Source organism: Drosophila sulfurigaster, chromosome 2R, assembly GCF_023558435.1.
Source record: "Drosophila sulfurigaster albostrigata strain 15112-1811.04 chromosome 2R, ASM2355843v2, whole genome shotgun sequence".
Taxonomy (NCBI): domain Eukaryota; kingdom Metazoa; phylum Arthropoda; class Insecta; order Diptera; family Drosophilidae; genus Drosophila; species Drosophila sulfurigaster.
Window position 1 is genome coordinate 3619634 of NC_084882.1, and position 18194 is coordinate 3637827.

Consider the following 18194-nt stretch of genomic DNA (forward strand, 5'->3'; position numbering starts at 1 on the left):
CAGTTTTATCAGTTTATATTTATTTATTTTTTTAATAATAGTAGGAATCGACAACAGAATAAGAAGTAACGATTTGCTTTTATAGTTCGCATTAAATTACGTTTTAATATATAATTTTGCTGACATTTTTGTAAAAATTATTATGGAATGAAATTTTACATCGATTATTAATTACATGGTTTGTTTATTAGTACTTATATTTAAATTCAAGGCGGAACAAATATTGAACATTAACCTGTGCAACGTCGTATACGATGAATTCATTGTACAAGAGGGATGACTTCAAAGCGTCATCAGTTATAGGTTTTCCTAAAGGTATTTCAACGCCATCATCCCGAATGTGCGACTCTTTTGGGTTTGGCATTGTGCGACCACGACCATAACAACTGTGTTTATCTTTCGGCAACTGTTTAACATATTTGGCAGAAGTACACTCCATCATGTCACCCAATGCTACTTCAGAAAGAAGCATCAGTCCTGTAGAGTTTTGTTGACTGGTACAACAATAATTTGCCGATTTGGACACCATATCGGCAAAATAGATGCCCTTTCCCAAACATGTAACCAGTTGGTGGTGCTTCTGGCGGCGCAATTTTTAGTCCGTGCGACAAAATGCCCACAAAGTTAGTAAGTCGTGAACCGTGCCACAACAATTTACGGTTATGTAACTTTTTGAATGGTTTAAATCGACGCGCTTCGCCCTGACGTGATACTTTAAATACGTCAATAACTTCCAGCTCATATGAGCTATGAGTAGATGCATGCGTATTTTGAACGTAATTGTTTAGAATAACAAATTCATCACTCTTTTTGTCCAATGATACCAAATGTGTTTTTTAGTTGTTCATAATGTTTGTCGACTGGATTGATATTATCAACATTATTTTCGTTCTTTATTATATTGTAAGCTACTTCAATCTCAGAAAGGGAGTCTAGCATTTGACGCAAATTTTCAACTTGTTCAACCGTTTCAATTAATGGTGGTGCATTTACCCCAAAATTGTGGGGAATTAATGTGTAAAATCGATTGCTTGCATCAATAAAACGAGCATTTGAAGCCTGTTTCAGGATCATTTCATATATATCATTTATAACATTATATGCCGACTGAAGTTGCTTTAAACTTAGTTTACCCAATGGCATTTTTTCCATATCTATATGAAATTCTACCATTGTTTTTTTCATGGAATCCACATCGAAAATAAGCTTGATTAAATTTTGTAGGGCGATGTCTAACTTAGATGGAATATGTGAAACCTGTTCAGCATTTTCAAGCTTCTTATCATCATCATATTCAATATCGATTGGGTACATTCGACCAGGGTATTTAATAAAGTTATTTCTGTTTTCAAATTCATTTCCAGTTTTTTCTGCGTATACCTCGTTAAAGCTGTGAATTGCCTCTATTACAGTATTAAAATTTTCAACCTTTGAATTACCGATAGTTGTGCCGATACGACCCCAAGAACGAAAGATCCAATACCTGATGATTGAAAATTTAAATTAAAAAAACATTAAATCGCTAATACGGCTTATATAATTATTGCTTAAATATCTTTTGAGGTTTTTATCTGATCGCAAACAACTTCTCAGGGATCGTAAAATCTGTTGTTAATATTGTTATCTTAAGCATACTTGATCTCTTAAAGTCGCACAGACATGGTTATATCGTCTCCGATGGTATCGCTGATATATGTACATATTATTTAGATACAAATTAGACTATAGTTCTTCCCTGTGGATACGGGTGGGTATAAGCATTTTGTTAAGCTGGCGTCTTCGTGGGTCTACAAGGTAAGTCAATCTTTACCCTTTGATATAGAATCAGAGCTACCCGTTTCTGGTTGTTATTTTATATACGCTCCCCGTTGGCGCTAAGCTATAATTCAATTCTACGCTATGGGCAGCAGGAATAAGATTCTTTAATTTTAGAAATACTTACTTATTTTGCTTGTCTGATTCCAATAGTTGAAGTTTATAGTAAGAATTTTTATTGCGCTGTATATCAGTCAATCCGAGCACAATGTTATACTTATTTTTTCCTTTCACATATACGTGTGCAATATCCTCCAAGCCGCTATCTGGATCAACAGCAAGTCCATTTTTAACTTTAAGGGTCATGGACTTTGGCAGGGATTTAGTGTAGATACTTTTTGACTTTGACTTCTTTATTTCGTCATGAGGAATTCGATTTGACGGATCCGTACCCCAATCGCAAAGTGTCATACTATTTATAAGGGTGAGTGCAGCCGAACCATCGCTTTCAACGCAATCAATATATTTCATTGGTAAAATATGTATGCCAAATTCTTTAGCTTTTTTCATGCGAGAACTCTGCTTCTCAACTTCAATTTCATTTGATATTATGGCAGTGACATCTTCAGAAATTTTTGAATCATATTTACCGCCTAATTTTCCAATACGTTTTCTTATTATCATCTCGCAATCCTTCAGCCCAATTGTTGAAAATGTAAAATTATATAGTGGTGGTCGCTCCCTTTTTACTTTTGGTCTAAAACAACAAAAAATTTAGATATTTTAAGAATATATATAGATAAATAGCATATGTATTGTTGTTACTAACCCTTCAAGATCTTCAGGATTTTTCTTAATTGCAATGTCCTTAGCTATAGTTGAAGCACTTGGGGGTGTGTACTGAATAATCCTTATTTCTTTTTTTTTTTTATATGTTTTAAAACCCGGATATAATAATTTCAGTTCATTTGGAATTTTACATGACGAACGCTTAGGCTCTACTAATACCTTTGTGCATTTAGACCATTCCGAAATGTTACCATTACAACTATAACCAAATTTATTAAAAGTAAACTGACAACTTTTGCAATCAGCACAAGCTTCAATAGCGCCAAAGGCCAGCAAATCAGCTGCTTGATCCAAGAGTTTCTCAGAATCGCCGAGTATGGGTTCCTGTTTGTTATATTTTAAAAGTTTCTCAATATCTGACTTCTTTACTGAAGACTTCAATTCATCGCGAAATTTAAATAAGATGTCATTCTGTTTTTTTAATTTTTTATCCTTTTCGTTTTGCTCAGACTCATCTTCTAACTCCAGTTTCGGCTTTTTAGCATCTGGTGTATCTTCAGATTTAATTGCTCTGTAAAAAAAAAACAATAAAAATTGATCATTTATTATTATTATCGTGTTTATTCGCATCTTCCTCTTGTTTATATTTGAAAGAAATAGTAACAGAATATACAAGTTATGAGCAAAAAAATGTTTATATAAAATAATATATATTACAATTTATGAATTTATATACTATTACTAATTTGTTTTATTCAAAAGTTAATAAAAATAGTAAATTTCATTCGATGGCTCATTTGTATTTAAAAGTACTGCCGGTAAGTAACAAGTCACTTTTTGAATGTGTAAGCAAACGCGTGTGTCTAAAGTTCATTTCAGTTTATTTTGTGTTCAGTGAATGACAAAATTGAATCTAACCGGGAATAATAAATAGTTATGGTATAAGTAAAGCTAATTCAACTTAGAAGACATACCGTGAGCAAAAGTGGATATATGTTTGTCACTTCTGACTTTAAGGTGATGTTAAATTCGTAAAAATATAGTAATCGATTTAAATTTCTTGTTTCCAATAATCTTTATTAATTTTTACTGTATGTAAAAGGAACAAAAATTCAAATATTTCAAATTATTTTTTACTTAAAAAAAGGCAAAATTTCCTCTTTTTTAGGCTTTGGCTTTTTCATGCTTTTCACATTGTTTTTTAATTTTAATTTTTTATAAATATATAATCCCGAAAATTTCGATATTATTGTTATGTTGTTTCTTTATGTTAAACACTATTTAGCTATTGAAAGTTGACGAACTTAGCGCATATTGATCATCTTTTATAGCAACAATGCAATATTTTTCAAATTTCGATAAATTTCGTGAATCCGCAAAAATCTTTTTTTTACATTTTTAAGCTGAAATATCCTTTGTATTCGTGTGTTTGACCATCGGTTTATAGCGCTCAAAGATCTATAACGATCACCTGTAACTACAAGAGTGTCGCTTCTGTACATTATAAATTTGAACATAAATAATACCAACATAATAATTAAAAATATTATGTATATATTTAGCAAAAAACTTGATGCAGTGTTTTTAACGGTATTCAGTATCTTAGAAAGCCGCCAGGCACATCAGGCCAGACACGTCGGCGTGTGCAGTTACATTTATTTTTTTTTTGTGAACTGGCAAAACAAACAAAAGTAAAGTAAACTAAAAACAATATTAATGGAAAAAAGATGCAAATAAATCGTTCTGTTTATATATTGTGGGAAAAAGTTATTAATCAACACGAAATTCGGAAGCTTCACCAACGTCAGAAGAGCGCCGAATCTCACTAGGGGAACACTAAATAGCTTGACTATAACGAAACACTCTAGAGATCTCGACTTGTGACACCAAAATGTAACCTTGACTCGTTATAAACCCAAGCAATGGGCTAAATTTTGTTTCGCGACGCACTTCCACTGACTATTATATTTGGTATATTTATATGGTACTACACTTGATATATACCAGATTGTCAGCCAAAGCAAGACCCCTAGTAATAACTTTTAAGGACTATAGTTAGTATTGTATTTACCAAAATTCAATTCTAGCTTCAAAATTAAGCTTGTTGTTCAATTTTTGTCGATTTGCGAGGACGAAAGTGAACGTGGCAAAAATTTGAAGTAAACTTGATCAGCGTGCGAGCATAAGCTGCTAGCTCTATCTCTTATAGTCTCTGAGATGCAGTGTTTCATACGGACAGACGGACATCGCTAGATCGTCTATATATATACTTTATATGTTCGGAGATGCCTCCTTCTACCTGTTACATACTTTATCTGCCGGCACAAAGTTATAATACCTTTCTACCCTATGGGTAGCGGGTACAAAAATATGTAAGTTTTCAAACATTATCAGAAAAGGAAAGATCCCAACATCTCTCCTGCATACAAATTATTCACAAAAAGTTCAAAATTTCCGATTTGAAGACCCCATTCATCACTAGGCTCAACAATTGAGTCCGCAATGCCAATAAGGACTTCAGGAAACTGGGCCCGCATTGACAATGAGCCAAAACACTTGCCGACTACTTCCAATATGTTTTGCTGCCCAACACCGTTTATAAACGGAAGAAAAGTAGCAGCAATCGACGAACCGTCAAATGAAAAGTACGAAAAGTCGGTTAAACAGAATATTAAATAAATTTGTACTCTAAATAAAAATAAACCAAAAAAAAGATTAGTGTACTATAAACCTCAACTATACAAATATACTTTGCAGTATTATCCCCGTCACAAATTAATAGAGATACTAATGGCAATGAAAGTCTAATATGTTAAGAACATATGGTATATATATATATGACAGCATATACTTTCATTAATTGCCCCACATTTTATCAGACTGTTATATACATATGTACATATATAAATGTCTATTTTATATTTCTCAAACAAATAAGTTGCCAGTTTTAAAGTTGGTTTTAAATTAGAACTACAAGTTTAAAAAATGGATGGGTAAGTTTTCGGCTAAAAAATGCACTACCAGAATAAACTACTAAAAATAAGATGTTGTAGAACATGTACTGGGATAAAAATTAAAAAATTCCACCTCATTCACTAGTTATTTATTAAAATAAAAACAAACATTTATAAATAATGAGTTTACTTACGGTAGATACTTTTTAACCTCCGATTTATCCTCGGCACTCAACTGCTTATAGCCTGGTAAATTTTCTCCAGTGTCAAACCAACCAACTTCCGATCGCATTTTAGCGAAGCATTCCAAGTGATGCCATAATTTCTGGCCACCATATTTCATTCCCACCTCTGTATCATACACGGTCTTTGATATCCGGACTTCATCTTTACTTATTTTTAATTCGCAACCACGGCATGATGCTCGACCTGATTTGGAGTATTCAATTCCGAAATCTTTTAAAGCTTGACTTTCCTCTTTCGAACGTTTTTTACCAGTAATACTTTCCACAATTTGATCACCAGTTCCTTTATCAAATCGAACATAGTTTAAAATATTCATAAATAAACTATTTCTTCTACTTTACGTACCTATAAGTTTTTCGACTTCTTTTTGATCCGCATATCTTAAATTTTCAAAGTTTTTAATGTCACCCACAGACGCCGGTCTTTGTTTCTTGAAAAAACAGTTCTTATGATACCATTGTGCAACTTTTCCATCATGAAAGGGAGACTAATAAACAAAAAGATGTAGTATTTAGTTAGCACAGAGTTCACTTAATCCAAAACATTTACATTAGTATGTAAATGTTTTTTTTTATGCAGTTCAACACAGACAATGATAATTATTTATGTGCTTCCAGCAGAACATAATTAATATACAAATAAGTATTCAATACCTGAACCATAATTGCCAATCTTATTGAATCTTTTGGAATTGGCGTTTTGCACCCCTTACACGATGCTCGGCCACTTTTGGCATACTCGACCGAGTATGGTAATTCTATATCCATGTAATTTAGTTTCAATTCACAAAAATAAAAAACCGGCAACTCTCTAGATCAAAACTCAGTAATGAGCTATGCGAAATGACGCACGGTAATGGTGGGAAAACATCGATTGTAACATCGATATTTCATCAGTTTCAGCCAATATCGATCATACCAATGGAAGCGTTCAACACCCAACTACTTCTGCATTCGGAGCAGTGCTGCCAACTCTTCAGGTCATAATAAAGCTAAAGTAACTTATGAAAATAGCTAAAATCCTCCAGAAAATGTTGTTGATTGCTAAAAAAATAATGCTAGATTAATGAAAAAATATTTTTATTAATTTTATTTATTTCTAAGTATCTTTGAGTATTTCAATTAAATTTGTAAGTCATGCCCTCTACAGCTGAATTTTTGACGGATGAATGAGTAGCAATATACAAACCTCTCTGCTAGACTAACTTAATCTAAAGTTAACCAATTTCTAAATGCGGAGCGTAAAATCCAGGCATGACGCGGATTTTAATGATGGTATAAAATGAGGTACATTTTGGCATATCATTATACCATTCAAATAAAGAAATACTGTAAGTTTTTAAAGTGTGGCATCATAAAGTACAAAAATACATACAGAATCTGTATCTTTATTACAGATGTTTTTCAAAAGCCGAAAAAACGTAAGAAAATAGATACAACTCCCGCTAACCGTTAGTTCACAATTTATCCTGCACTTTGGTATTGAATACCGCCAGATCTAGATTAATTTTTGTGCTTGATAAGAAGACACTACCTTGCATCTATCGGCTATGACTCTTAAAATCACCGTGGGGAATATAATAGAAATAATAAGCGGGCAAAAATAGCACATAAGAAATTATAGTCACAACAGAAAAGGTTGGCAACATTTCTTGTTATGTGTGCTTTCACTTATAATATATTCGTGAGTGCCAGCGATCAATTTAAACGGATACACACACACTCCACAAGTACCAACGTTCAATCTATCAGGATGCGGTTAATGATCCTACGAAAATGGTTAGAAGTCATTCATGAAAGTTGCCATTTTATTAATTTTTAAATATATATTTTTAAATTTGATATCAAATTTTTTTTGTTATGGGTGCGTCTGTAACTGTAGCCACGGCTGTTGTAGTTATAACTACTGCTGTGTCTGGGCTCTTCAGCTTTAATGGCTACATCCAAAAACCCACATATAAAGCAAAGCTCCGGTTTTCACATTCACCTTTCGTTTTCCTTTTAAAAACGAAAAAATTAGTGCTCCTGCTTTCACTTTCACAAGACTTTTTCGATTTGCAAATCGAGCAAGTTTGTCTTGGCGAAATGAAAAGTAAATGCCATTTTCTACATCAAATTGGATCTTATTTACAAAAGAAAATAAAAAACAGTTGACTCATTGGTTTATTTTCGTTCTTTTAAGACCGCCAGAAGATCAATTAAAACGTCTAATTTCTGACCCCCCCCTCAAATATGCAAATAAAATTTTGCCGTCGACACCAACAATTTCCGTTTTGGTGAGCGACCGATAAGTCCGACACCATGAGTTATCGCCTAAGCTGTCATACTTTTGGTGGAATGAAATAGCAAGTTAAAAATACTATTATAATGAAACGGATGGCATTAAATTTGATGAAGTTGATGAAATGTTTTTAAAATATAATTTGTTTAATTTAATTACTTAAATGCTAAAATTGCATAAAGAAGTCGTTGAAATCAACGGAAAGAAATCGGTTAAAGGGTGACGTTCCCTTTTTTTTTTTGGTAAACAGCTGATCGACGTGATTTTATAAATGTAAATTTCAAATCTTATTTTCCGAAAAGGACAAAAGGCAAATATATTACTTTAAGGCGAAAGCATAAATCATTTGAGCAGGATGAAAAAATCATTGTGAGCACTATCCACGCAGGAAATTCAATACACGAAAGGCATTTTTCGCGTTGTTTACTTCTGGCAAAAACAAAAGTCAGCTGTTTCGGCAGTAAGAAATCAAACATTCTGATAGCAAAACGATGACCACGCGATATTTTATCGATGCGAAACCGAAAAAGAGCTCACCACTCATCAGACGGGTAATAATTAAGTGCGCCAAAGTATGAAAATAGAAATAAAAAACATCTTTTTTTTTAAACAAATCTTCGGCAATCTCGTGTATTGGCATTCAAATGTTGTTTGAGTTGCGAGAGGAAAGTTTGTCGACATTGACATTACTAATAATGTTTCAAACATTGCATACAAAAGTTCCGATAGAGATTTAAAACTATTTTTAGCTATGTATATCAGATCGATAATTTTAAGAAATAAACGTTTCTATTTAAGAAATAAGCCAAGTTGTTGTATTTACGCAATGAATTTGTTCTTAAAGAACATATGTATGTAATTAATTTTCCATCATTCCATTGACAAATTCTTAAGATTACTGAATTATGTACTAAGTTACATAGCCGTTGTCGCGATATTGCTGTTATTGTTGAAAGCAAATTATTTGTTGCTAATACCATGATAAAACTTTCGTTACGAAAATCCTAATGCCCTAATTAGACCAAGTGCATCTGCTTAAATGATGAAAGGGCTTACACGAAAGACACAGCAATCAAACAGCAGTTTAGAGGTACAAAAGTAAAGAAACTCAATTTTTATAATTGTTCAAACTTCTTTTAAATAGAGTTTTAAATAGTTTTTTAATATTACATACGTTGCAAACGTGTACTTCACTTCTTCGTGAAGAGGGTAAGGTCCGTGGGGACCACACGCCTGCCTTTCACTTTTTCGTCAAGGTCGTTAGGTCCGTTACCACCGTTAGCTACCACCCGCGTGTCGCTAAGAATTTGGTTGATCCATCCAGTGCAGTATGTTGAATTTGACCCGTTTTCGTGGCCAAAACTCATTTTTCGCAAGTATTCAAAATTCCGTTTTTTGAATGTTACCATGTTAAGAAATGATCAAATCGCGATATTGTATACATAAAATGTTAACTTAACAGTTTAATGTTAAAATAACAGCTGTTAAAGTAAGCTGTTGCAAGCAGACACCACGTGCAGTGTTAAATGTTAAATTTGCGGTGCAATTTCAAATTGACATATCTTCCACAAAATAACATTAAATAATAAAATTCAAAAAGAATATTACTTCTTCAAGTTATTACTATGTGTTGATACTAATATGTTGCGTGTTTTGTTCGTATTTTTCTAATAATTTGTATATTTAGCAAGTGTTGTCCCCTTGTCACTTTTCGAAAAAAAGTTGAACTTTCCAAAAGGTTTTAACTAAAATGTTCAAATTTGTTCAATGAGTGTGTATATACATGTCGTAGATTTGTCAATTCTGAATTCATAATATGTAAGCTCATTATGCGTTTTTTGCGGTTTTTTGCATAATTTGAATTATTAGGGAGCAACTTTTTGATCAGAATTGCAGAGCTGCTAGAAGTGTGGCGTAAGCAAGGAGCTTTTGCGAGAAACAAAATGCCATATACACTTTCATAACTTGTTGATCTTGCTGTCCTATTAAGATTACTTGCGTTAAACCCTGAAAAAATCGTCACTTTTCGCAAAATGATAAACAAGCCCTCGGTCAAGCCTTTGACATTACTAATAGCCTATCTTCCATTAGAACTTTTTTCACTTCGTCCAAATCTTCATCAAAATATTGAAATTTAAAAAGTTGTTCATCTTACAAAATCTCAAACAGTTGCTTAAATTTTTCGCAACTGAGTGACTGTGGAAACGTGGCATAACGCTATTTCGCTCCGCTTTGAGCCGACTGTAGCCGGACTAGTCCCTAGTACTCGATGCATCTGCGTAATGTTCTTGTTTTGGTGGGTTAACGAAAAGTTAATTTTCTGAAAAACTGCTTTAGGGATTAAGATAATTTAATTTTGTATTGTTTTGCATATAAACTTTTTTTTTAATGTGAACAGGCAAAAATAAAAAATAAATAAAACTTCGAATATTTATGTATCGAAAGGTAAAAGTTGCGAAGCTATCTTGCGTCCATAAAAAAAAAAAACAAAAATGTGGTAGCACGATAATAAAGTTTATCGCATACACAGAGCGTTGCGTCGTTACTTGAAATCGCCAAAGGCATACTTGACATCGCAATAGATCTCCAAGTACTCTGGTGGTGCGAAACATAATGTTTCAAACATTGCATACAAAAGTTCCGATAGAGATTTAAAACTATTTTTAGCTATGTATATCAGATCGATAATTTTAAGAAATAAACGTTTCTATTTAAGAAATAAGCCAAGTTGTTGTATTTACGCAATGAATTTGTTCTTAAAGAACATATGTATGTAATTAATTTTCCATCATTCCATTGACAAATTCTTAAGATTACTGAATTATGTACTAAGTTACATAGCCGTTGTCGCGATATTGCTGTTATTGTTGAAAGCAAATTATTTGTTGCTAATACCATGATAAAACTTTCGTTACGAAAATCCTAATGCCCTAATTAGACCAAGTGCATCTGCTTAAATGATGAAAGGGCTTACACGAAAGACACAGCAATCAAACAGCAGTTTAGAGGTACAAAAGTAAAGAAACTCAATTTTTATAATTGTTCAAACTTCTTTTAAATAGAGTTTTAAATAGTTTTTTAATATTACATACGTTGCAAACGTGTACTTCACTTCTTCGTGAAGAGGGTAAGGTCCGTGGGGACCACACGCCTGCCTTTCACTTTTTCGTCAAGGTCGTTAGGTCCGTTACCACCGTTAGCTACCACCCGCGTGTCGCTAAGAAAGTGGTTGATCCATCCAGTGCAGTATGTTGAATTTGACCCGTTTTCGTGGCCAAAACTCATTTTTCGCAAGTATTCAAAATTCCGTTTTTTTAATGTTACCATGTTAAGAAATGATCAAATCGCGTTTAATGTTAAAATAACAGCTGTTAAAGTAAGCTGTTGCAAGCAGACACCACGTGCAGTGTTAAATGTTAAATTTGCGGTGCAATTTCAAATTGACATATCTTCCACAAAATAACATTAAATAATAAAATTCAAAAAGAATATTACTTCTTCAAGTTATTACTATGTGTTGATACTATTATGTTGCGTGTTTTGTTCGTATTTTTCTAATAATTTGTATATTTAGCAAGTGTTGTCCCCTTGTCACTTTTCGAAAAAAAGTTGAACTTTCCAAAAGGTTTTAACTAAAATGTTCAAATTTGTTCAATGAGTGTGTATATACATGTCGTAGATTTGTCAATTCTGAATTCATAATATGTAAGCTCATTATGCGTTTTTTGCGGTTTTTTGCATAATTTGAATTATTAGGGAGCAACTTTTTGATCAGAATTGCAGAGCTGCTAGAAGTGTGGCGTAAGCAAGGAGCTTTTGCGAGAAACAAAATGCCATATACACTTTCATAACTTGTTGATCTTGCTGTCCTATTAAGATTACTTGCGTTAAACCCTGAAAAAATCGTCACTTTTCGCAAACTGATAAACAAGCCCTCGGTCAAGCCTTTGAGATTTTTTTTTCTTGAATAACTTCCATATTGTTTATCCGATCCGATCATCATCATCATCATCATCATCATCATCATCATCATCATCATCATCATCATCATCATCATCATCATCCGATAGCTTCTTAGCTAAGGTGAGAAGGCGTAAAAAATCCAGCATGCGTCTGTTCCCGAGTCGGGCGGCAAACTGGTTAGCGTCTGTTCCACATTGGACGGCTATCAAACATGTCTTTCTCCGGATCGGGAGACACAAAAGAAGATTCGCTCGCTGATAACCAAGGCAATCTTTCACTTCAGTACCCAGCTTGAACCCCTGGCGAAATGGCTGACGGGCACTCCTGCTTAACGCCGTCCTGGCTCTGAATACGAGTTCCATAAGAACCTTTGCTTGCAAAGGGACCCATGGGGACGAAACAAGGTAACTGTACATACGCGAGGAGATAGCGGCCTAAAGTTTGGACTCATATAGCATGAACATACAAACAACAAAAACCACACAAACAAGAGAGAAAGAGACGGAAGAAAATATCTTCAACAAAAACACGAAAACAGCGAGAACACCACCTAAGCAGGCTGACAACATGGAAGCAAACAAAGCTGACTCCCTGAGCACGAGCAAGCCCAAACTACAACAAAACGATGATAGCACACCTAGAAATGTTCTACTCTCGAGGCTAGGTGACATAGAAACACCAAGGATTCCACACGATGTAGCACCACTCACAGCGCAAAAAACAAACACAAACAAGGATCAACTCTTCCCCACGTCAAGAATTCATACAAAAGATGCGACGGGAAGAAGAAAATGCACTGCAAGAGTGCCGGCGGGTTTTGCGGAACATGAAAGCCGCAATGAAGATCCAAAAAAACATCTCTAGAGATGTTAAGCAAGGAGTCGGCGAACTCGATGAAATTCTCGACCAAGTGGAAACATACCGACGAAACTGGCTAAGCCAGGAGGCTGAAGGTAAACGCATAAGTGACATTAAGAAAAACAATGTGGATGAATCGACTACGCCGAAAACCTCTGCCGCTCCGCAGTCAAAACGGCCCCTCCCAAGCCCAGTGGACGTCGACACACCAAACACAAAAAAACCATGCGCCACAAGCACAGGCGCAAACTGGCAGGTTGTGCAGTCAAAGACTGATAAAGCACACAAGCAAAAATCCAGCGCTCCCAAACAAACAACAGGCGGCGAACAAAATAAACCCTCAGGAGTCAAGCCAAACTCAGAGAACGGCAGCACTCAAAAAAGACGGCCAAAAAATGAAGCCCTTCTTGTGAAACCAAACGAAGGACACACCTATGCAGACATACTCAAAAGCCTTAAGGAAACTGTGGACCCAAACGACGCTGACATTAAAATTCATGCAGTTCGAAAAACAATGTCTGGAGCGCTACTACTAGAAATGAAAAAAGGCACTCAAGTGAGCACCGATTTCATTAACAAAATCAAAGGTGCCCTACAAAAAACAGCGGAAGTAAAGGAACTCAAACCGACGATCACGCTGAAAATCCGGGATCTAGACGCACTCACTACAGTCAACGAAGTCGAGGAAGCCATACAGAATATCCTTCCGGACATAGGGGACCGACTAAAAGTAGTGGTGACAAAACCAAATAGTCGGGAACAAGTGAGAGCATATGTCACACTCCAAACTGAAGCTGCAGAGACGCTTCTCAAAGCAGAAAGAATAACTGTTGGCTGGATACGCGCCAGAATGCGCATGCAAACAATCCCCACGCGCTGCTTTAGATGTTTCGAGTCGGGTCACACCCAAAGAGAGTGCAAAGGCCCAGACAGAAGAAACCTTTGCATCCGGTGCGGCGAAATTGGACACAAGCACAAGGAATGCAAAAATCCTCCAAAATGCTGCGTGTGCGTAACTGCCGGACTGAAACCAGTTGACAACATCCCTGCCTCCAGCAAATGTGCATCGGTAAGAGCCCAAACATGAAGATCCTCCAAGCAAACATGCACCGGAGCAAAACAGCCGACTCGCTTCTCTCTCAGCTCGTGCTAGAGAAGGCGGTTGATGTTGTCATCATCAGTGAGCAGTACAAGATTCCCAACAATGGTACATTCCTAACTGACAACACCGGGACGGCAGCCATCTGGCTGCCAAACATAAACAACTTCACCGTCACAAGAAGTGGTGCCGGACAAGGCTTCGTATGGGCACAAACTAAAATCTGTACCATCATGAGCTGCTACCTTACGCCTAGTGTCAGTATAAATGAATTTAAGACGAAGCTAGACGCAATAGAAGACCAAGCACGGCAGCTTGGCGGAGACTTGATCATCGCGGGTGATTTCAACTCTAGAGCCATCGAGTGGGGCATGCCGACAACAAACCCCCGGGGCAGACGGGTACTTGACATGGCTGCTAGGCTCGGACTAGTGGTCGCAAATGAAGGGTCCACACCCACTTCTTGCAGACCAGGATGCGAGGGTACAATCCCAGACATCACTCTGGCGACAGAAAGAGCAGCGAGCAAACTACAGGAGTGGGGTGTCTTGGAGGACTACACGGGCAGTGACCACCAGTATATCTGCTTCTCCATAAACTCAAACCATAGACGTCGGCCCGATCATGATAAGAAAACCACCCGAAGGTGGAACGCGAAAAAACTGGACATCGAGAAACTCATCGAAGTACTCGACGCAAGTATGGAAACAGCCGTAGACCCTAGGGACGCAAGAAGCGTAGTACGCCACACCATGCGCGCCATAGAGCATTCTTGCACCGCAGCGATGCCCAAAACGACAAACTTCCTTAAAAGGAAAGCTGCCTACTGGTGGAACGAGCAGATCGCGGAGCTCCGAAAAGCCTGCCTACGCGCGAGAAGGAAAATGACTAGAGCCAGATCTCGAAGCAGCGGTACGGCGGAAATCGAGGAGCACAAACAAGCTAGAAAGCGCCTTAAACTTGCCATTGTCCACAGCAAAAAGAGCAAATTGGAAGAGCTACGAAACGACATAAATACCAACCCATGGGGTCTTGGCTACAAAATCGTAACGCGCAAGTTAGGAGCGCAAAGGCCGACTCCGGAGCTCAACGAAAACGTCATGGCCAATATAGTAAACACGCTCTTCCCACAGCACGAACGACGCACCGACCCAGAGACGCCCGCCCTCGAAGAGCCTCCTTTCTTTACAGAGAATGAACTCAGATCGGCAGCAAAATCTTTGAAAAACAACAAGGCACCCGGACCCGATGGGATTCCATCCGAAGCACTAAAAGCCATAACAGACGCACGCCCGAAAATCCTGCTAAACATGTATAATGCTTGCTTGATGGAAGGAATTTTTCCAGAGGTGTGGAAGCGACAGCACCTAATGCTAATAGACAAAGGGAAAGGAGACCCAGCTACCCCAAGTGCATATCGCCCGCTATGCATGCTTGACACAGCGGGGAAACTTCTAGAAAGATTATTAAAACCTCGGTTATCTACAGCCATAGAAAGGGCAGGTTGCCTATCAAACCGACAGCATGGCTTTCGACCAGGTAAATCGACAGCTGGAGCGCTGCAGTGCGTCATAGAAGCGGTAAGCGATGCACAGAGAGGAAACGCCTACTCTAGAAAAATAGTGCTCCTGGCCGCTCTTGACGTTAGAATCGCCTTCAACAGTCTGCGATGGACTAACGTCATCAACGCTTCGGAACACCAGCCTACCTGATGCGCATGGTCCGCAGCTACCTAAGCAAACGAGAGCTGATATACCAGACGCAAAGTGGGACCAGGCGAAAGACCGTCACTTCGGGTGCTGCACAGGGCTCTATCCTCGGCCCGGACCTGTGGAACGCTAGCTATGACAGCATATTTTCAATAGAAATGCCAGACGACTGCAACCTGGTCGGGTTCGCCGACGACATCGCCGCCATCATTAAGGCACGCGACATGACGGAAGCGCAGCGGAAGCTAAACCAAGTCATGATGCGAGCAATGGCTTGGTTCGAAACCCATGGTCTAAAGCTCGCCACAGAGAAGACTGAACTAATAATCTTAACAAAACGGCACATCCCTCTCGAAGTGAACATGCACGTAAGCGACGACATAATAAAAACAAAATTATCACTCAACTACTTAGGCATCCGTATCGACCCAAGAATGACTTTCTGGACCCAAATACACCATACAGTGGAAAAAGCGTCAAGGGCAGTGGCATCACTCAGTAAGCTGATGGCAAACGTTGGTGGCCCAACTGAGAGTAAGCGTAAACTGCTGATGTCAACAGTAAACTCAATACTGCTTTACGGGTCTGAAGCATGGGCAGACACCCTGACCATAAAACAAAAATGCAAAACACTGTTGGCCCTTCAGAGGACGGCGGCACTTAGAGTAACGTCCGCATACCGGACAGTGTCGACAGCAGCAGTCTTGGTGATTAGCAGCGAAATCCCTATAGATCTGAAGGCCAGAGAGCGACGGCGCACCTGGCTAAAGCGCCAAAATAACCAAGAATCTGACACTGACCCCAGAGAGGAAACTATGCAACAGTGGTAAGATCGCTGGACAAACGAAGCAACCGGTAGGTGGACTGCCAAGCAAATACCTGACGTAAAATATGGAGCAACCGAGACTTCGGCGAAGTAAACTACTATTTGACGCAGCTGCTTTCTGGGCACGGATACTTCGGAAAGTACCTACACCAAAGAGGACTACGCCAACAGCCAAGCTGCGTGTATGGCGATGCCGATATAGATGACGCAGAACATACTTTTTTCTCATGCACTCAGTGGCAAACAGAAAGAGAGCTGCTTGAATCGCAGATCGATGGAATCTGGAGGCCACAAAAATTTGCCAAACTGCTCGTAAGTAACGAGCAAAACTGGAAAATAATAGCGATACACGTCGAGAGAATCCTCCGACGCAAAAAGAGGCGCCTGGACGCAGGTGAAACGATGAGCTAAGAACACCAGAGCGCCCAGCCTGAAGTTATGCGCACTCAAATGCGGTTCCGGGCTGGGAAATTCCGCCCTGAAACAGCGAAAGGGGAGTTTTTAGCGGGTCAGCATGCATATGCGATCCCCGCACAGCCATAGTTTGAGACGTCGCTATGGTGGTGTGTAGACATTTTCTTCCCTACCTCAAAAAAAAAAAAAAACTTAATTAAGATGTCGATGCAAGGCAAAATCGCTTAGAACAGGGGTGCTCAAATTCGTCTTATGGCAGTGCGTTTACTAACACAGACACAAGAAAACGTGTACATATGTAGCGGCGCTTTTGTGTTGGGGCGCAGCTGTGCACTGAGAGAAATTACGATTCTATTTTGTGTTTACATCCAGAACTACGAAGCATATTTCGCATTATATTCACATTTAAAGTTTTTGGTAAAAAAAAGTGCTCTCCAATTCATCACTCATTTTTCTAACCCACCAAAAAATTTAACATAACGCTTACGATGGTCGACCACGAAATAAATCAAAACCCAACCCAGACAGAAGAATAAGTTCCAGTGCATGTGCTCGAGAAAAAAACAAAAACAAAATACATTGCGGTCAGCGAAGCGTGACGACGGAAAGAGATGGAATGGAGAAACAAGCAAAATTGTTTTTGTTTCGCATGCAAATCGAAGCCCATATGCACGGTGCGTATGGGCGCACTAGCCATAAGCACAGAGCATCTACAAAAACAAAAGTGCACTCAGTGTATAGGCGTTGAGCATCCCTGGCTTAGAACATAAAACTATTACGGTCTCACTTTTCCCTTATTCTAACAATGCAATCCATTTTTCTTATACTAACTTATGGTGGACTAACTAAGGGCAATTGTCGGCGTTACCAGCGGTCGTTTGGATCATAGCTGATGAGCACCCATTTGTTTGCAATTGCTCGGCAGTGAGCGGTGCCCACCGTCCCTTGAAGTAGCTGCTTTGCAGCCTTTACGTCTACCTCCCAAAGACCTCAGAAGTACGGATCCGTCGGTGGCGAATTCTCATTGGCTCTTGATGCGACGTCAAAAACTGAGATCTCCTTGGCCTCGATGCATTTCCCGAGATCTACCACGGGTTACTTGCTCCAAAAAAGTCCGTCGCATTGACGAACAGTAGAATCTTAGCATCATAAAAAAATATGAGTATGAACAAGTCGACATCAACCCGCAATAACAAAAACGAATATCAAGATCTACTCCACTGATGTTACCAGCCCTCGAATGCGATGGCAGAGCTCTGCAAGGAAAACGGCTCACAAGTCAAATTTCGAAAATTACACTG

At 38.0% G+C, this 18194-nt stretch overlaps 2 protein-coding genes across 2 annotated transcripts; one reads left to right on the plus strand and one right to left on the minus strand.

Moving 5' to 3' along the window:
- LOC133835781 (poly [ADP-ribose] polymerase) lies at nt 1–6591 on the minus strand. The gene is given in 8 exon segments (XM_062265846.1): nt 1–553; nt 555–836; nt 838–1483; nt 1943–2512; nt 2585–3115; nt 5693–6026; nt 6090–6231; nt 6398–6591. Coding segments are annotated over 8 exon segments (2985 nt in total). The 5' UTR covers nt 6512–6591; the 3' UTR covers nt 1–187.
- A 6222-nt stretch (nt 6592–12813) lies between these two features.
- LOC133836637 (uncharacterized) lies at nt 12814–15656 on the plus strand. The gene is made up of 3 exons (XM_062267228.1): nt 12814–13914; nt 13989–15354; nt 15433–15656. The coding sequence occupies exons 1-3, from the start codon at nt 12814–12816 to the stop codon at nt 15654–15656; spliced, it is 2691 nt and encodes an 896-aa protein (XP_062123212.1).
- The last annotated feature ends 2538 nt before the right edge of the window (nt 15657–18194 follow it).

Coding starts and splice junctions, on each gene's coding strand:
- LOC133836637 (XM_062267228.1), top strand. CDS start 12,814: ATGAAAGCCGCAATGAAGATCCAAAAAAACATCTCTAGAGATGTTAAG. Junction 13,915..13,988: donor CCTCCAGCAAATGTGCATCG/GTAAGAGCCCAA, acceptor CTTCTCTCTCAG/CTCGTGCTAGAGAAGGCGGT. Junction 15,355..15,432: donor AGGAGACCCAGCTACCCCAA/GTGCATATCGCC, acceptor GGTTATCTACAG/CCATAGAAAGGGCAGGTTGC.